The sequence below is a fragment of the Schistocerca cancellata genome, chromosome 2, assembly GCF_023864275.1.
Source record: "Schistocerca cancellata isolate TAMUIC-IGC-003103 chromosome 2, iqSchCanc2.1, whole genome shotgun sequence".
Taxonomy (NCBI): Eukaryota; Metazoa; Arthropoda; class Insecta; order Orthoptera; family Acrididae; genus Schistocerca; species Schistocerca cancellata.
The window spans coordinates 433,865,998-433,887,300 of record NC_064627.1 but is presented as its reverse complement, the minus strand read 5'-3'; the positions used below and the strand labels follow the sequence as shown (position 1 = coordinate 433,887,300).

Below are 21,303 nucleotides of genomic sequence, written 5' to 3'. Positions count from 1 at the left end.
ATTTGTGTCACAATGCAGAAAATTGCTTTGTCAGAATCCAAACAAAAAAACTGCTGTTTTTGAAAAACTGCTGTTTTTGAAAAACTTGTGATGGAAGTCTTGCCAGAAATAAGTAGAAAAATAACGAAAGAAAATACACCAGTGAATAATCAGATAACACAGGAGCCTAAAGGATACAATTACAGACTTCTACTGTAGGGATGAAATTATCATTCAAGCCCCAGGAGAAAGGGACTTCAAATCTGCAAAAGATGGGGAGATTGAGACTATTACTGAAACATATGCGCTATTTAGTAAGGAATTTAATGAAACCATGAATTCAAATAGTTCCTTCAGCATGAAGGAATCAAAATTTCATGATCTTTGCCCTTGGTTCATTATCCCAGTCAAGGAAACTTCTCACAATGTTTGCATTTGCAAGTATCATGCTGATTTTGATTTCCTGATAAAAGCAGTTGAGATTCTTGATCCAGAGATTCCAGGACCATGTAAGAATGTTTTAATTAAGTTACGTTGCACTACTGAAGGTTTGAAAAGGTAATGGCTCATTATTAGATGCCAAAAGTGAAATCAACAGTAAATTTACATACACTATGTGTTTAAAAGTATCCGGACACCTGGCTGAAAATGACTTACAAGTTTGTGGCACCCTCCGTCGGTAATTCTGGAATTCAGTATGGTGTTGGCCCACCCTTAGCCTTGATGACAGCTTCCACTCTCACAGGCATATGTTCAATCAGGTGCTGGAAGATTTATTGTGAAATAGCAGCCCCCTCTTCATGGAGTGCTGCATTGTGGAGAGGTACTGATGTTGGTTGGTGAGGCCAGGCTCAAAGTCAGCGTTCCAAAATGTCCCAAAGGTGTTCTATAGGATTCAGGTCAGGACTCTGTGCAGGCCAGTCCATTACAGGGATGTTATTGTCATGTAACCACTCTGCCACAGGCCGTGCATAATGAACAGATGCTCCATCATGTTGAAAGATGCAATTGCCATCCCTGAATTGCTCTTCAACAGTGGGAAGCAAGAAGGTGCTTAAAACATCAATGTAGACCTGTGCTGTGACAGTGCCATGCAAAACAATAATGGGTGCGAGCCCCCTTCCATGAAAAACACAATCACAACACCACCACCTCCGAATTTTACTGTTGGTATTACACACGCTGGCAGATGATGTTTACCGGGCATTCACCATACCCACACCCTGCCATTGGATCGCCACATTGTGTACCGTGATTTGTCACTACACACAATGTTTTTACACTGTTCAATCATCCAATGTTTACGCTCCTTACACCAAGCAAGGCATCGTTTGGCATATACCGGCGTGATGTGTGGATCAAGAGCAGCCGCTTGACCATGAAACAAGTTTTTTCTTCTTCAGCCTAACTGTCATAGTATTTGCAGTGGATCCTGATGCAGTTTGGAATTCCTGTGTGATGGTCTAGATAGATGGATGCCTGTTACACAGTACGACCCTCTTCAACTGTCGGCAGTCTCTGTCAGTCAACAGACAAAGTCGGCCTGTATGCTTTTGTGCTGTACATGTCCCTTCATGTTTCCACTTCACAATCACATGGAAACAGTGGACCTAGGGATGTTTATGAGTGTGGAAATCTCACGTATAAATGTATGACACAAGTGACACCCAATCACCTGACCACGTTCGAAGTCCCTGTGTTCCGTGGAGCACCCCATTCTGCTCTCTCATGATGTCTAATGACTACTGAGGTCGCTGATAAGGAGTACCTGGCAGTAGGTGGCAGCACAATGCACCTAATATGAAAAACGTATGTTTTGGGGGGAGGGGGGTGTCCAGATGCTTTTGATCACATAGTGTATTTGAAAATCGACTGCTATGTTAAAAGTGTCCAGTCTGAATATTTTGTCAACAAAAAGTGTGTCATAGAGGAAAATGAATGTGTGCTGCAAATCAACTTTGCTGTGAATTATGAAGCTCTTTATCAGGATGAGATAGCTAGTGCACATTGGAGTTATTTATTATCAACAATTTTCACTAGCTGTGCTTGGCTTAAAGGTACAAAGCATGCAATTGTAGTTGTAAATAATGAACTTTCTCATGCTAAGGTGGATGTTTGGGTTTTTCTAAAAGCTGTTATTACTAAACTGAAAACAAAGTTTCCTCAGTTGGAAAAAGTATTCGTGTTTTCCAATTGATGTGCTGCACAGAGTCTGTATTTCGTGAGTGAGGATTTTGGTGTGACAGGAGAGTGGAACCTTTTTGCAACATCCCATGCCAAAGGGACAGTGGACAGTGTAGGTGGCACTATAAAGCATAAAACATTTATGCAAGTAAAGGCCAGGAAAACCATCATCAATTCTGCACTTGACTTCTACACTTGTGTTTCACAACATGAATTGGACATTAAAGCACTGTATGTCCTAGCAAAGAAAATAACTAAACACAGATCAGTGTTGAAAGAGTAGTGGAAGGATAGTTGTCCAGTACCCATGCTACAGTCTAAGTATCACTTTGGAGTGAAGAATGGGCATCATCTTTCAGTGGGAAGAATGGTCAAGTCTGCATTGGAATCTGTATGTGAAACTCAAAATTTGTTGTTAGCTTATCATGAGGGAAATATCTCCATCCAGAACATTGCACTGACTGATTTCATACAAGGTGCTCTAAAAATGGAAACCCCAAAACACAGCAAAGACCAGACAAATAGGAAAATTCTGTATTACGCTAAGGGAATTGGTATTTGTGCAGAAAGATGTGAAGTATAACTGATTACATGCATCACAGTGGTAGTTTCTGGATTTGGCCAGAAAAAAAAGACATTTCAATGGAAACTATATCTTTTATTCTTATAAAAGTTCCTCCTCCAGTTCCAGTGAACAGCGAGGGCCAGTTTCAGTTCAAATAGCTGTTTAAAATAATGGTATAAAACAGTGCTTTATCACTTCTGTAAGCAATAAACATAGTGCCTGATGTATACAATTTCTGGATTTCTGGTGATATTTTTCTTATGGAAGAACTGTCAGGTATAAATCTCATTATTATAAGCTTGTTTCTCATCAAAATTAATTATTTGATTTATTTCAGAGCATTCTACACTGTTTATTTGTAATACTTAGCTTGACTTCAGACAAGCTCAGATAGTTGAACTAGGTCACTCCCCTCACATTTAAAGTCATACGCATCACAGCAATAACATGTTTCACAAATTAAAAGTATCTAAATTTTTAAAAATTACTGTATTTCATCCTGTATTGGTTTCTTGCCCAAGTTTAAAAAAATATAAGTGCTACAGTGTGACTAATAGTTTCACAGATTTTCTGGAAAAACAGAACCTGCATCGTAAGTGATGTCAAAACAAAGTCATACCTGTCACCAAAATTAATTTTTGTTTGTCTTGATTTGTAAATTCTAAGAAAAGAAATAATGGCATAAATAAAGATTGTAAGCATTCTCAAGTAATAGGTAATCACTTAAATTAGCAAAAATTAGAAAAGTTCTCAAAGAAAATACATAAGTCATTAAAATCTTCTGAACGTCACACACATGACTATGGAATGGATGTAGGATGGATAGAACATATTACCCTTATTACATATCTGTGTACAACAAATATTTCCTTCCACAATGACGAATTACTCTAGAATATGACACCATAAGATCATAGTGAATGGAGACAGGAAAAATGAGTCAGGGGAAACAGGGGTATTCAGAATATTTTACAGGAAAAGTAGGAGCAACTGGGATATTTGGAATATTTGTATTCAGTCTCTGTGAAATTTCAAAACAAAGCAACCTACATATTTCAGTTAAATAATATATAAATACGCAGACATTCTCAAATTCTGTCATATTTTTATAGTGGCTTACAGGCAAATTTAAGGCTTTTTTCTTTTTCTTTTGTTAACTGTATGTTTGAATTACCCTACCAAGGTTTATTAGAACAGAGTAGCCATTTATATTTGTAATGAATGTCATGTGAGAGCAATAGGAACATACTTGATCTTAGTAGCACCTATCTGATGATGTCATCAGAATCAGTACATCTGTTCTTGAAATATCAGATGTCAACAAATATCAAAATGAATATAGTTACTTTAACACAATACAACATTTGTTATTTTTAAAGGAAAGAATGCTACCTTTTCCAGGCTTGCACATATAATATGCTGAAACAGGATAAAGAAATTTTTTTTGGAGTAAAGTCATCAACGAAAGTTAAGTTGCAAGCACAGACATAATGACATCGAATGCTTGTCGAAGTTTTTGGCGAATATGCTCTTAAGAAGACACAGAGTTTAGAGTGGTTAAAAAAATTCAAAAGTGTTGATTTTGACATGAGAAACAATCACCGCATGAAACCACGTAAAAAGTTCGAAGACAACAAATTGCAGGCCTTATTGGGTGAAGATGATGCTCCAACTCAACAGGAACTCGCGAAACAATTGAGTGTGACACAGAAAGCCATTTCTTTTTGGTTGAAAGCTATGGGAAAGTTCAGAATGTGGGAAAATGGGTTCTGCATGAACTGAATGAAGGACAGCAAACAAATTGAAAGACCACTTGTGAAATGCTGCTCGCTAGATACAAGAGACAGTCGTTTTTCTATCGAATAGTGACAGGTGATGAAAAATGGATATATTTTGAGAAAGCTAAGCATAGTGAATTATCGGGGAATCCAGGCAAACCATCAACAGCCAATGCAAGGCCAATTTGCTTTGGAAAGAAAACAATGCTCTGTGTTTGGTGGAATCAGTAGAGTGTCATCTGTTACTAGCTGCTAAAACCTGGTGAAACCATTAACACTGATCGCTACCAACAGCATATGATCAATTTAAATCGAGCATTATGTGAAAAAGGACCGGGATATGGAAAAAGGCAACACAGAGTCATGTAGCTCCATGATGATGCACCATCACACACAGCAAAACGGACCAGGCAACCAATCAAGGTGTTTCGTTGGGAAATACTAGGGCATGTGGCTTATTCTCCGACTTGGCTCCATTCGATTATCATCTATTTGCTCACTGGGACACGCTGTCACTGAACAATGCTTCAGTTCATATGAAAATTTACGAAAATGGCTCAGTGATTGGTTCGCTTCATAGGAAAAACTGCTTTTTGGCATGACGTAGAGTTCCCATTTTAACATGGCATTTTTACTTTGGTCAACACCCATGCAAAGACGATTAAAGTGATCTCCATGTTGCCCATGATACACTGTTTCCTGGGGTAGCTACTGTTTTGGCAGTCTCCAATCACTTTTAGCTGTTTTCTGCCAGTGTTGAAGCCTCTCTTCTGCCCTTGACTTCACAAAGGAGGAGACACTTGAAATGAAGCTTAACTTTCCTGCTGCGAAAACATTGAGCAACAGGTTCATACCCATGAAGTGGGAGTCTGTCATCAGTGTTGACTTCACTCCCTTTGGATTTTGCTGTAACTGTCCATCTGATACTGAGTGAAGCTATTCCAGTCAGAACCTGGATCTTCTCAGCTTTGAATGGAATCAAACCTTCCGTCACCTGGCGGAAAGTTTGGTGAAGGGCGATATCGACTTGTTTCGAGTGGCACGGTTGGTGCCACATAGAGGAAACATATTTTCCTACCACGTAACACAAGGCTATAGCTGACACCCAAAGTATATTTGGGCTTGCTCCCCAACTTGTGCCTTTGAGGTTTTTGAAGATAGTGTGCTGCAACTCCATTCTGGCACTGTCACAATATTCTTTGAATGTCGGACTCCTGTCAAAGAATAACCTCAAAGTATTTAGAGAATGACATTGATTATCAGCAAAATGAATTGACCCTTTATCAGTTAATGGGGCCATGATATGTGTATTTCACATTGATTTCAATGAGATCATTTTTCGTTGCCCAGTCATAAGTTTATGGCATCTCTTGTTTCAGAAATATAGCTGTTGCACAAGAATTTGCCAAGTTTACACTTAAAACTCTTCCACTGTTCTTAATAATATACGTTGCAGAACACATACTTCAAAAAATTCATGGCAGCAATCATTTTAAGATTATTATATTCACCATTACTATGTTGAATGAATACCATATCATCACTGGAATTGCTATGAACAACTTCACCATTTGAATATGATGGTCTCCTATCAACACTAATGCTTTTAGAATTTTTGTCTTTGTTTTTGTTTATTTTCTCCTTTGGCTTAACCCCGCTGTGAACCATGAACCTTGCCATTGATGGGGAGGCTTGCATGCCTCAGCGATACGGATAGCCATACCGTAGTTGCAACCACAACAGAGGGGTATCTGTTGAGAGGCCAGACAAATGTGTGGTTGCTAAAGAGGGGCAGCAGCCTGCAGTTCTGCATGATTGACTGATCTGGCCTTGCAACATTAACCAAAATGGCCTTTCTGTGCTGGTACTGCGAACGGCTGAAAGCAAGGGGAAACGAAAACCGTAATTTTTCCCGAGGGCATGCAGCTTTACTGTATGGTTAAATGATGATGGAGTCCTCTTGGGTAAAATATTCCGGAGATAAAATAGTCTCCCGTTCGGATCTCCAGGTTGGGATTACTCAGGAGAACATCGTTATCAGGAGAAAGAAAACGTGTTCTACGGATTGGAGCGTGGAATGTCAGATCCCTTAATCAGGCAGGTAGGTTAGAAAATTGAAAAAGGTAAGTGGATAGGTTAGAGTTAGATATAGTGGGAATTAGTGAAGTTCGTTGGCAGGAGGAACAAGACTTCTGGTCAGGTGAATACAGGCTTATAAATACAAAATCAAATTGGGGTAATGCAGGAGTAGATATAATAATGAATAAAAAAATAGGAGTGTGGGTAAGCTACTACAAACAGCGTAGTGAACACATTATTATGGCCAAGATAGACACAAAACCCATGCCCACATGCCAACTAGCTCCGCAGATGACGAAGAGATTGATGAAATGTATGACGAGATAAAAGAAATTATTCAGATAGTGAAGGGAGACGAAAATTTAATAGTCATGGGTGACTGGAATTCGGTAGTAGGAAAAGGAAGAGAAGGAAACATAGTAGGTGAATACAGAATGGGGATAAAAAATGAAAGAGGAAGCCGCCTGGTAGAATTTTGCACAGAGCATAACTTAATCATAGCTAACACTTGGTTCAAGAATCATAAAAGAAGGTTGTATACATGGAAGAAGCCTGGAGATACTCGAAGGTATCAGATACATTAAGACGGAGATTTAGGAACCAGGTTTTAAATTGTAAGACATTTCCAGGGGCAGATGTGGACTCTGACCTCGATCTATTGGTTATGAACTGTAGATTAAAACTGAAGAAACTACAAAAAGGTGGGAATTTAAGGAGATGGGATCTGGATAAACTGATAGAACCAGAGGTTGTAGAGAGTTTCAGGGAGAGCATTAGGGAACGATTGACAGGAAGGGGGGAAAAAATACAGTAGAAGAAGAATGGGTAGCTTTGAGGGATGAAATAGTGAAGGCAGCAGAGGATCAAATAGGTAAAAAGACGAGGGCTAATAGAAATACTTGGGTAACAGATGATATATTGAATTTAATTGATGAAAGGAGAAAATATAAAAATGCAGTAAATGAATCAGGCAAAAAGGAATACAAACTTCTCAAATATGAGATTGACAGGAAGTGCAAAATGGCTAAGCAGGGATGGCTAGAGCACAAATGTAAAGATGTAGAGGCATATCTCACTAGGGATAAGATAGATACTGCCTACAGGAAAATTAAAGAGACCTTTGGAGAAAAGAGAACCACTTGCATGAATATCAAGAGCTCAGATGGAAACCCAGTTCTAAGCAAAAAAGTGAAAGCAGAAAGGTGGAAGGAGTATATAGAGGGTCTGTAAAAAGGCGATGTACTTGAGGACAATATTATGGAAATGGAAGAGGATGTAGATGAAGATGGAATGGGAGATATGATACTGCGTGAAGAGTTTGACAGAGCACTGAAAGGCCTAAGCCGAAACAAGGCCCCGGGAGTAGACAACATTCCATGAGACAGGCGAAATACCCTCAGACTTCAAGAAGAATGTAATAATCCCAAAGAAACCAGGTGTTGACAGATGTGAAAATGACCAAACTATCAGTTTAATGAGCTGGCTGCAAAATACTAATGTGAATTCTTTACAGACAAATGGAAAAACTGGCAGAAGCCGACCTTGGGGAAGATCAGTTTGGATTCCATAGAAATATTGGAACACGTGAGACAATACTGACCCTGACGACTTATCTTAGAAGCTAGATTAAGAAAAGGCAAACCTACGTTTCTAGCATTTTTAGACTTGGAGAAAGCTTTTGACAGTATTGACTGGAATACTCTCTTTCAAATTCTGAAGGTGGCAGGGGTAAAATACAGGGAGCGAAAGGCTATTTACAATTTGTACAGAAACCAGATGGCAGTTATAAGAGTTGAGGGGCATGAAAGGGAAGCAGTGGTTGGGGAGGGAGTGAGACAGGGTTGTAGCCTCTCCCCAATGTTATTCAATCTGTATATTGAGCAAGCAGTAAAGGAAAGAAAAGAAAAATTCAGGGTAGGTATTGAAATCCATGGAGAAGAAATAAAAACTTTGAGGTTCGTCAATGACACTGTAATTCTGTCAGGGACAGCAAAGGACTTGGAAGAGCAGTTGAAGGGAATGGACAGTGTCTTGAAAGGTGGATATAAGATGTACATCAACAAAAGCAAAACGAGGATAATGGAATGTAGTCAAATTAAGTCGGGTGATGCTGGTGGAATTAGATTAGGAAATGAGACACTTAAAGTAGTAAAGAAGTTTTGCTATTTGGGGAGCAAAACAACTGATGATGGTCGAAGTAGAGCGGATATAAAATGTAGACAAGCAATGGCAAGAAAAGCGTTTCTGAAGAAGAGAAATTTGTTAACATCGAGTATAGATTTAAGTGTCAGGAAGTCATTTCTGAAAGTATTTGTATGGAGTGTAGCCATGTGTGGAAGTGAAACATGGACGATAAATAGTTTGGACAAGAAGAGAATAGAAGCTTTTGAAATGTGGTGCTACAGAAGAATGCTGAAGACTAGATGGGTAGATCACATAACTAATGAGGAGGCATTGAGGAGGATTGGGAAGAAGAGAAATTTGTGGTACAACTTGACTAGAAGAAGGGATCGGTTGGTAGGACATGTTCTGAGGCATCAAGGGATTACCAATTTAGTATTGGAGGGTAAAAATCATAGAGGGAGACCAAGAGATGAATACACTAAGCAGATTCAGAAGGATGTAGGCTGCAGTACGTACTGGGAGATGGAGCAGCTTGCACAGGATAGGGTAGCATGGAGAGGTGCATCAAACCAGTCTCAGGAGGGAAGACCAGAACAACAACAACATGTGCTAATATCAGAAGAGGAAAAGGGGGGGGGGGGGGCGGTTAGAGGAAGCAACTGTTGTGTTTTACCTAGCTTTCCATTTGTCTACATTTTATATGTTTTCACCACATTCATCTCATAAAAGTATTTATAAGGGCACTGATAATCATGATGTGCAATGCATTAAAGAGAAAACTACCGTCAGATTCTTCTGTGCTAGGAACCTGCTCTCTCCCTAGGAAACATGTTAGTGGTTATAGAACTAAGGGTAAGGTTACACCAGTCCCACTCTACACCATCTTGAAGGCAATATGTCTTGTCATCAATTGTCACAGAATATTACTGTATGTATGGTGTATTTCCCACCTCATGATCTACTTAAAATGCGAGTCTCAAAGACCCAATTAGGCAACTCTCCAGAGACTACAACTTGTTCAGGATTTTAATGCAGATCATGTGCTTTGGGTTTCCAATAATACCTACCCCAGTGGTTAAGTTCTTGAAGGACTCTTTGTACCAGAAGACGTGTCTTTTGAACAGAGGTCAAGTGAAGCATTTCAGCTGGGCAACAAGATCATTTGACCTGTATTTTTATTTGCCAGCACAGATATTTCCGAGTGTTAACTGGACACTCACCTTTACTCAAGCAATCATTTCATTAACTGGATACACTTCCCAGAAGAAACCTTGAAATAAAGCGCCTGAAGTGGGTGCCCAGCAAAGTGAAGTGGAAGTTCTCATAGCACCTTAAAAGACAGTGTGGTCCCTGGTGAAATGATGAATATTGCTCTGCTGGTAGGATCAGATGGGTAACATTATGAAGTTTGAAGACCAGATCATCAAGAGACAGTCATTTGAGTGACAGGAATAGAACTGCAATTACGAATTAAAGAGAGTAGTAAAAGGTCATGAGAAGAATTCCCGAATTCCATTCGTCTTCTGCCTTTGCCTCAAGAGTATGGGAACTGATAAGGAAGATCACTGGTAAAGGCTGATTGACACCTGTTGCAGTAAATAATTGATGTGATTATTTTAATGTCTCCATCTGACACAGCAAACCCACTGATTAATTCCTTTCATAACATAGGACTGCTGCTAAGAAAAGTCCCACATTTCTAGGTTGGAAAGAAGTTGCAGAGGGGATGTGGTTGAACTTAAGTTCAGATGATCTGGAAGATTATAGCTGCCTCTTCTTCATGTGGAAGTTGGAAAATGCCTGGTCTGTTGCTAAGGATGCAGCCCCAGGACCAGATGTTATTATTTACAGCTGACATGTCCAGTTGTGTAAGGGGTTGAAATAAATCCATCTATGGTTGCTGATACTATATCTAAACATGGAGAAAATTTATTATGACACTCCTCTTAAAACTATAGAAGCAATCACAAGCAGTGTTGGAAAGATCCTTGAGTGGCAGTAAACTGCTTCACAGTGTGAGTGTCAGACAGAAATAAACTTGACATCTTGAGGTGTCTGGTCTTCTGCCAGATATCAGGGCCGTTCAGCATGTCCAGCTTCTTGATATTTCAGTACATCTCTTCCCTTTAAAGTCTCTTGATGTAATTCTTCAGACTTTCCTGACAATTTGTTGACACCTTGAGGATATCAGCAGCATCATTCTGGCATTACTTTTCAGCAGTGTGACTTATTATCTTTATCAAGTGCTACCTGAAGCTGCTCGTTCAAAGAAACGGGTCCGGTATTTATACCTATGGTCTTCTCCCTCCATGATTGGTTCCAGGCCTTCTGTCTGCTCTCCGTTCCCCCTAGTAGCATCCTGAGGCATTCCCTCTTTGTACAGTGCACCAGTCTGCATGCTGGCATTCTGTTTTCGGTCTGGTGCAGTTCTAGATGTTCCCATTGCTGTCCTCTTCCACTAGAATTATCCTGTGACATTCCATATTTGGTCTGGTGCACCTGGTGCTCTACTCCCCATGTCCAGACTCTCACTCAGTTCTTTTTGTTGATTTCTGCTTCTGCCCATTTGTGTTTTCAATAACTACAGTGCAGGATCCCAGGCTGTACTGAGGTGTAACCCAATGTCATGATTCAGGAGGTTCTTTGTCACCTTTATCTCTGTAGACTCTCTTACAACACTGTGCCAGTATGCAAGAGTCTGTACCAGAACCCTCATTTCACCAAAGTTCATGGAATGAGTAAGTTTCAGACATCACTTGGCAACGTTTTAGTCAGAACATCAGAGGCACATGCAACATGAATAAGAAATATTGGAGAGAGCTTGTATGGTATGATCTTTCTAAGTATACATTTATTAGGCAGACCACAATATCTTCATCTGAAACTATTATACATTTAAGTTAATGACTCACTATCAGAGATGCTTTAAGATGAAAAGCTGTATTGTTCACAGGCATATGATGAATTTTTTGTGGATGTGTAACCATTTCTATATTGTTTCCAGTTCCTAAATTCACTATTTTTCTGTTAATTTTCAGGTAGGTGGTGCTACAGGTTATATTGGGGATCCAAGTGAGAGAACAACAGATAGGCCTGCACTCAGTGCAGAATACATAAAACATAATGTGAGTGGCATAACAGAGAACGTAGGACAACTGTTTAAAAATCATGACACATTTTTGTGGAAAGGTCAGGGTCATGGAGATGATGGTGACTTAGTGCCAGTTACGTATGTAAAAACAGAATTGATCAGTTGTTATTGTGTATCATGTGAACATATATAACATAGTGTTTATCTTACAGAATAGTCAACAACTATACTTGGTATGAAAAATTGAATGTACTGTCATTTATGGGCAACATAGGACGCAACTTCAGGATGGGAACCATGCTTTCTCGGCAGAGTGTAGGATCTCGTATAGCATCTGAGACTGGCATGAGCTTCACAGAATTCACTTACCAAATTTTCCAAGCATATGATTGGTTATACCTACTTGAGAATTATGACTGCAGATTTCAGATTGGTGGTAGCGACCAGATGGGAAATATTGTCTCAGGACATGACTTAATTTCAAGAGTTTCAAATAGAAAAGTTTATGGTAAGTTGTGAAATGCATGTGGAAAATATACACTCTGTTTATACTTACTGTACAGTTCATCCTAGATTGTGTTCATCAGCAGCTTGAAATACTCAGTTGAAAGCAAATTAAGAGTTTTTGCTTGGGGAGACATTGAAGCTTTGTATGTTTGAGCGATAAGAATAAGACGTGGTATTACTTATACAAATACTTCCATGTTACAAATAATCTGATAGAGTAATTGTTTATTTTGTTGAAGTAACTTTCATGCTGTGATGAATTATCATTTATCGGAATCTTAAATAGGAGTTCTGCAAAAGACACACTTTTCTTGATACATGGTTCAAAAATAACAGTGCACATAGCTACCATGGGATGAGGAAGACAATGGTACAGGTTGTGTGGAATGATAAGAAGAAGTTGCAGATATTATTATTCTAGTTCCTAGGGGACATTTTTGGTTCCTGCTGGGTGGAAACAAAAATTAGTCGAACCCCTACCCAGCAATGGTAACCCAAAATCAGCTTGCAATTACAGGCAAAACACCATACTTCCATAGTGTTGAGTGCTTTGGAGTGTGTTTTTCATGACCAGCTGATTGACTGCCAAAGACGTATAAAGGACCATGACAAATATAAATCAACTTTTTGTAAACACTGCAGCATAGCATTAATCAAAGTGATCACTTCAGGAAGGGTAAAATGGGAATTTTAATACTGCTTGCTTTTGTCAAGGTATCTGAAACTACTGACTACAGTATCAAACGTTTGAAAAATGAAATAGCTATAAGTTGCTATATTGTTCAACAGTCATGCAAGAAACAAATATCAATAGATTGCCTGTGGAACCGTGAAGGAAACTGGTAAATTGTAAAGTAAATACATCCTTATCACCTCTCAGGTTTCAGTCCTTGGCTCATTGTTCTGCTGTTCACCAGTTGTATCTCATTAGTTTCCATTCCTATGACTATCATGTACACACATGCCAGTGACATCAGGCAGTGCCCATGTTAGCCATGAGAATATTGCTTGAGCTATCTCGGGTGTTAATGAAGTCCTTTGTCCAGTATTAAGACAGGAACAAAATCATGGTCTCAAATGCTAGGTAAGCATCATATTGCTCCAAAGGTTGATCAATGAATGTGTATGTGAAGCATTTCCTCTCACATTCTGTGATAGTACTTCATTCCATATCAGAAAACTGCAGTAGATCTCAGCATAATCATTTATTAGCAGAACAGACTGTCAGAGCATATGAGAAATCTCTCTTTTTGCTTACATTTGATCCAAAAATTTGGGAACATTTCCACCCAAACTAAAATAAGAATTGGTATAATCCGCAATTCTGCTAAATTTATGATTTTGAAGTATGAAGTCTTGAGCTAGCGAGGAATGCTTCTATAACGATTCAGTTGTTTGATGTTGATATTTCTTGAGCACTGTGAGGATTAATATTACTAGATAAGTGACATAACTTTCACTGTGTCTTCATCAGTTTCTCTGGATTACACACTTACATCTTCTCACTTACCAAATAGATATCTTCTCTTACTAATGATAATAAGAGGCCTAACCTCCAGTATCTTCACAGTACCTGTGCATAACTAAAATCTTTTACCATTGCCTTCTCTATCTCAGCTTCACGTTTGAGGAACAAACTACTCAGCAAACATGATTAAAATCATGTGCCGCATTTGAGAGAAAAATTTTTATTTCCTGGTTATTCTTGAGATAGCATTTGTTACTATAGTATGGAAATCTACTCTGTATTGAATAGTGAACAAGCGTTGCTAGTCGATTCTCACCAAATCTCTCAGGTTTAGCCACTACATTTATAAATCAGAGCAAATTGAATTTCAGCAACATAGATGACGCAAAATATAGATCTTGGGAAATTTAGTGAAAACAGTTATATAGATTTGTCGGATACAGCATTGTTGCCATTGTGGTCCTCAGTCCAAAGACTGGTTTGATACAGCTCTCCCTGCTAGTCTACCCAGTGCATGCCTTTGATCTCTGCTTAATTATTGTAGTGTGCATCCACTGGAACCTGCTTATCATAGTGAAATCTTGGCCTACCTCTACAATCCTCTCCATTGTCAAACCTTCTATTCCATACTTTTAGTTTCTCCCCAATCCAATTCAGTACCTCTTCATTAGTTTGTTTTAAAATCCATCTATCCAAGCTTCAGTATTCTTCTGTAGCTCCACATTTCAGTATATTCTATTCTCTTCATCTAGGCAGGATGGAACATTCACCAAATGCTATAGAAATGTGGAACTAAAGCCACTGTTGGAAAAAATGCTGTAAAGCTACTGAAAAAGTTGTTGAGAGATTGAATGTGCAGTGTCTTATGGAAACGCAGCAAAGATAGTGTGCCATTAGAAAACAGGCTAAAAATCACAGGAATTTTCCGTGGTATGAAAGAGGCTTTCAGTCGATGAACTGGTCATTGCTACGCAGTGAATTATTACGTTAACTCATTCCTTTGTTTCCATCTAAACTCTCCAGCATGAACATACAAATTAAGTGATAACACCACAAGCCTTGTGAACTTTTATAGGGCTAAATCTACAAGGCAAAAAAAAGACACTCTTAGGATGGTAAGCTTGCCGCCCGCGTGCGCCGCACACCTTGCACGCTCGCACCCAGCGACTTGGTTAATGCCGTAACAACATTTGAAACATTAATTCTTATTCCGCTATGGACAAAATAATGTAGATGAAGATGCAGGATGATAAAAATGGAAGAAATTAAATTGAAGTTAATACATAAAAATAATTAATGATATGAATATAATAGAGGGAAACATTCCACGTGGGAAAAATATATTTAAAAAGAAAGATGATGAGACTTACCAAACAAAAGCGCTGGCAGGTCGATAGACACACAAACAAACACAAACATACACACAAAAATCTAGCTTTCGCAACCAACGGTTGCCTCGTCAGGAAAGAGGGAAGGAGAAGGGAAGACAAAAGGATATGGGTTTTAAGGGAGAGGGTAAGGAGTCATTCCAATCCCGGGAGCGGAAAGACTTACCTTAGGGGGAAAAAAGGACAGGTAACACTCGCACACACACACATATCCATCCGCATATACACAGACACAAGCAGACATTTGTAAAGGCAAAGAGTTTGGGCAGAGATGTCAGTCGGGACGGAAGTACAAAGGCAAAGATGATGTTGAAAGACAGGTGAGGTATGAGCGGCGGCAGATTGAAATTAGAAATTAGCGGAGATTGAGGCCTGGCGGATAGCGAGAAGAGAGGATATGCTGAAGGGCAAGTTCCCATCTCCAGAGTTCAGACAGGTTGGTGTTAGTGGGAAGTATCCAGATAACCCGGACGGTGTAACACTGTGCCAAGATGTGCTGGCCGTGCACCAAGGCATGTTTAGCCACAGGGTGATCCTCATTGCCAACAAACACTGTCTGCCTGTGTCCATTCATGCGAATGGACAGTTTGTTGCTGGTCATTCCCACATAGAACGCTTCACAGTGTAGGCAGGTCAGTTGGTAAATCACGTGGGTGCTTTCACACGTGGCTCTGCCTTTGATCGTGTACACCTTCCGGGTTACAGGACTGGAATAGGTGGTGGTGGGAGGGTGCATGGGACAGGTTTTACACCGGGGGCGGTTACAGGGGTAGGAGCCAGAGGGTAGGGAAGGTGGTTTGGGGATTTCATAGGGATGAACTAAGAGGTTACGAAGGTTAGGTGGACGGCGGAAAGACACTCTTGGTGGAGTGGGGAGGATTTCATGAAGGATGGATCTCATTTCAGGGCAGGATTTGAGGAAGTCGTATCCCTGCTGGAGAGTCACATTCAGAATCTGATCCAGTCCCGGAAAGTATCCTGTCACAAGCGGGGCACTTTTGGGGTTCTTCTGTGGAAGGTTCCGGGTTTGAGGAGATGAGGAAGTGGCTCTGGTTATTTGCTTCTGTACCAGGTCGGGAGGGTAGTTACGGGATGCAAAAGCTGTTTTCAGGTTGTTGGTGTAATGATTCAAGGATTCCGGACTGGAGCAGATTCGTTTGCCACAAAGACCTAGGCTGTAGGGAAGGGACCGTTTGATGTGGAATGGGTGGCAGCTGTCATAATGGAGGTACTGTTGCTTGTTGGTGGGTTTGATGTGGACGGACGTGTGAAGCTGGCCATTGGACAGGTGGAGGTCAACGTCAAGGAAAGTGGCATGGGATTTAGAGTAGGACCAGGTGAATCTGATGGAACCAAAGGAGTTGAGGTTGGAGAGGAAATTCTGGAGTTCTTCTTCACTGTGAGTCCAGATCATGAAAATGTCATCAATAAATCTGTACCAAACTTTGGGTTGGCAGGCCTGGGTAACCAAGAAGGCTTCCTCTAAGCGACCCATGAATAGGTTGGCGTACGAGGGGGCCATCCTGGTACCCATGGCTGTTCCCTTTAATTGTTGGTATGTCTGGCCTTCAAAAGTGAAGAAGTTGTGGGTCAGGATGAAGCTGGCTAAGGTAATGAGGAAAGAGGTTTTAGGTGGGGCGGCAGGTGATCGGCGTGAAAGGAAGTGCTCCATCGCAGCGAGGCCCTGGACATGCGGAATATTTGTGTATAAGGAAGTGGCATCAATGGTTACAAGGATGGTTTCCGGGGGTAACAGACTGGGTAGGGATTCCAGGCGTTCGAGAAAGTGGTTGGTGTCTTTGATGAAGGATGGGAGACTGCATGTAATGGGTTGAAGGTGTTGATCTACGTAGGCAGAGATGCGTTCTGTGGGGGCTTGGTAACCAGCTACAATGGGACGGCCGGGATGATTGGGTTTGTGAATTTTGGGAAGAAGGTAGAAGGTAGGTGCGCGGGGTGTTGGTGGGGTCAGGAGGTTGATGGAGTCAGGTGAAAGGTTTTGTAGGGGGCCTAAGGTTCTGAGGATTCCTTGAAGTTCCGCCTGGACATCAGGAATGGGATTACCATGGCAAACTTTGTAAGTAGTGTTGTCTGAAAGCTGACGCAGTCCCTCAGCCACGTACTCCCGACGATCAAGTACCACAGTCGTGGAACCCTTGTCCGCCGGAAGAATGACGATGGATTGGTCAGCCTTCAGATCACGGATAGCCTGGGCTTCAGCAGTGGTGATAATTAAAAACACATGCAGAAATATCCCGTGCAGAGAGATGGTTATAGGAAGGAAAAATGAGAGCAATTTGAAAAAGTTAATATGTTGATTAAAATGATGTGACAAAGGAATAGATATAAAAAAGTTACGTTTAACTCAATTAATTGAAAGAACCAATGATAAAAGTCATTTCAATGAAGATTTAAAATGATAAATTTCAAAGCATCCAATGAGATTCAAATGCACAGCCTGATTTATGTGAGGCCTTTACCTTAACCATTACACTGTGCAATCAGTGTGTTATACGTCCCTTTTTTGCAGCTGAAGAGCGTCATGTGAAATTTTAATTTTATTTTTTTAACTGGTTTCACAATGTAGCATTTTAAATTTTCCGGTACCCAAAAATTACACATCAAATTTGATTTTCATCCTCCATTTTTGTCATCTGTTCATAGATTTTCTTCAATATTTCTTCTTCTAAAAGAGATCCGAATTCCCTGAATCCATGTGGTCAGTGGTCTCCCTCTTTTCTTTCTTCCTTGTGGCTCCCATTCCATAATTCTATGTGGTAATCTCCGCTTTGACATCCTTTTTGTGTGTCCATATCATAACAGTTATTTTTCTTCTACAAAATCTGCAATTGAATTTGTTATGTCCATTTTCTTCCTGATGACTTAATTTCTGATTATTTCTCGTCTAGATATCCCTGAGAACTGCCTCCAAAAGTCCATCTCCATTGCCATCAACCTTTTCCCTAATTGCAACTTCACTGGCCGTACTTCTGATCCATATGTCGTAATGCTTCTGATAATTGTGCTGAAGATTTTTCTTTTTGTTTCCTTTCTAATCTGTTGGTTCCATAAAATATCATTTGCTGTTCCAATAGTAAACCTCCCAACATTTATTCTTGAATTAATTTACTTGTCTTTTTTTCCATCTTGTGTGATACTGACTCCTAGATATTTGTACTCTTCAGCGTGTTTAATAGTTCCCATCCCTTCATCCAGTATCAAATCTTGATTTGTCCACAGTTCGTGGTCTAGTGGCTAGCATTGCTGCCTCTGGTTCACAGGGTCCTGGTTTCGATTCCAGCCGGGTTTGGGATTTCCTCAGCTCGGGGACTGGGTGTTTGTGTTATCTCTTCATTTCATCATCATTCATGACAGTGGCTAGATTGGATTGTGCAAAAATTGGACTTGGTTACAATTGGGTCTTGGGCACTGATGACCGCCCAGCTGAGCGCCCCACAAACCCAACATTGTCACCCCAAATCTTGATTTGTGTCTCATATTACCAAATATTTCGTTTTATTTCTGTTGACCTGGAGTCCCCATTTTTATACCCCTCTATTAATTTCCTTGTGATGTACTCTCTCTGTCTTCTTTATCTTGTGCCAAAATTAGCTGGTCATCAACAAATTGTAAAGAATATATCATATCATTTACTGGGATCCCCATGTTTTTAAATTTTCTGTTGTAGTTTTCCAATGCTTTTCTGTATATATTTTATAAAGTGTTGGTGACAGATTGCATCCTTGACATAATCCTTTTGTAACTTTAAATCCAGGTGAGAGATAATTTTGTGCTTTTATTGTTTAGAGTTTTCATAAATGTTCTGAATTGCTTTAATTATTATGGAACTAATGTTAAACACTTTCAAAGCTTTCCACAAGTTACAAATTGGTATATCATCATACACTTTTTCTATGTCTACAAATATTGAATTATGGGGTTGATTTCTAACTTTTTTCTTGTCAATTATATGTTGTAAGCAAAATATATGAACTTTAGTTGACGTCACTGCTCTGAAACCATTGGCCTCCATTTCCTTAAATTCTGTTTCCAAAAATTGTTTGATAATCCTTCCATAAAGTCTGCTAAAACATTAGTTACAGTTATTCCTCTTTCCTTCTCGCACTCATCTTTTCTTCCTTTCTTGTCGATTGTTGGTATAAATCCTACTTTCTAGTCTTCTGGTATGGCCTCACCATTTGAGCATTTTTCAAAAAGACTTCTCAAAAGTTTGCGTAATTCATCTGTACCATATTTCATCAGTTCAGTTGGTACTCCTGCAATTGTAGTAGCACTTTTTTTTAAAAACTTTTAATTGATATTTTTACTGCTTCTACATCCAGTGAAATTCTGCCATTATTTTCTGTTTCTTCTATATCATTATTAATTCTATTCAAAAATTCTCATTTGTTTTCAGTCACTAATTCTTTGAAGTATATTTCTCAAGTCTGGATACTAATGTAGCTAATTTGTTGAGTTTCTTTAGAATTTTTTCTCATAGTTTTCAATATCTTCAAAGTCTCTTAGCTTTTCTTATAATATTCGCAAACAAGGGCGCACCAGGATGAATGGCTGCAGGGTGTGAAACTTGGAACCTTAACCTATGTACTGGATAGATGATTTCAAAACGTCGATCCCAACACCGGGATCCTTTCCTTGTGAGAAGAAATAAGAAAGATAGTTGCCTTTTGAGTTTTAATATATATTAAAGAGTAGGGAGTATGACTTTAGGCTAACATAGACCTGTAAGGCTATGCAAACTTGAATATTACACTTCTTCACCCAAGTCATGTGTAATTTGATCATATTGCTATATTTCCCTATCATTCTCTTTAGCTCTAAATTGACAAGCACTGGTTCTGAAACTTGGGACATTATAAATTTGCTTGTTCATCACTGTAGTTTCTTAGTTGTTAAAATTCCATTTCTGTTTAATATACCCTCAACTCCTCTTTATAGATTACCATTTCTAGTCGATTACAAAAATATATTTCAGTTCATATTTTGATATTTTATTCCTCATGAACGTAAACACTGGTTCTTCAAGATGAATATTTATTTATTTATTGTTCTTTTTACTAGTAGTGCAATGTAAAAACAAGTGTAACACAGCATTTAAGAGTTGTGCATTAGTGTGATACCTTTCCTTTCAATTTTTTCCAAGGAGCATTTTATAAGGATCCATCAGCTTAATACCAGTAAAACATAAGTGTGTGTGTGTGTGTGTGTGTGTGTGTGTGTGTGTGTCAGAAGCACCACACCAAGGAATTTAACATTTTCAGAGGTGTTGTTATGATTTGAACAATTGTTTTCCTTACTTGCCTTCTATTTCTACACACACACACACACACACACACACACACACACACACACACACACACACACACACAAAAAAAAAAACTGTGTATCAGTTACACGGAAGAGCTATAATAAATTGAGAGACTCTTCCTGTTGTTTTTGCTTTCACATTGTGTCGATTTCCTAGTAACAGGCGTAATGGAGGGCATAATGTCAAATGTTTTACTGTGGTTAGTATTCCACACAATAATATACGTGGTTGTATATTCGATCATCCGTAGAACTGTATTGCTTTCAATAAATGGTATCGCGTGCTTTCAGGCCACATTGGTTCCTGAACATTCAGATAATGTGCATTTGTCATATCAGTAATGGCTAGGCAGTGGCTGACAAAATTCCACATTTCCTACACTGCTCAACAAACAAATCTGTGTGTGAGTGAGTAAGAGCCGTTTATTGTTTGTAGTTCCTCTGGAACAAACAAGCTAAAGCTTTTGTTATACAATGCAGTTGGTTTGATCTACCTAAAAACTTATTTTTGCATGTTGATTTCTTATCTGTGTTAGCAACTTGTCTCTCTTTCTTTACAGGTTTAACTGTCCCTCTTGTCACTACAGAGACTGGCAATAAATTTGGAAAATCTGAGGGGAATGCAATATGGTTGAGCCGAGAAAAAACTTCACCATTTGAGCTATATCAGTTTTTTATACGATCTCGAGACTCAGAAGTAGAAAATCTTTTAAAATTATTCACTTTCTATTCAACAGGAAAAATTAATGAGATTATGCAACAACATAAGGTGATTCATGTTTTATAAAATCTTAGTAATTTTAATATATGAG

The 21,303-nt window shown here is 39.2% G+C and overlaps 1 protein-coding gene across 1 annotated transcript in view; it reads left to right on the top strand.

Moving 5' to 3' along the window:
• The window catches only part of LOC126161913 (tyrosine--tRNA ligase, mitochondrial), a 121,895-nt gene that overhangs the window by 30,430 nt on the left and 70,162 nt on the right, over positions 1–21,303 (top strand). The window contains exons 3-5 of the mRNA XM_049918074.1: positions 11,748–11,938; positions 12,013–12,308; positions 21,052–21,260. Coding sequence (XP_049774031.1) covers positions 11,748–11,938; positions 12,013–12,308; positions 21,052–21,260 — 696 coding nt within the window. The remainder of the gene's footprint in view (positions 1–11,747; positions 11,939–12,012; positions 12,309–21,051; positions 21,261–21,303) is intronic.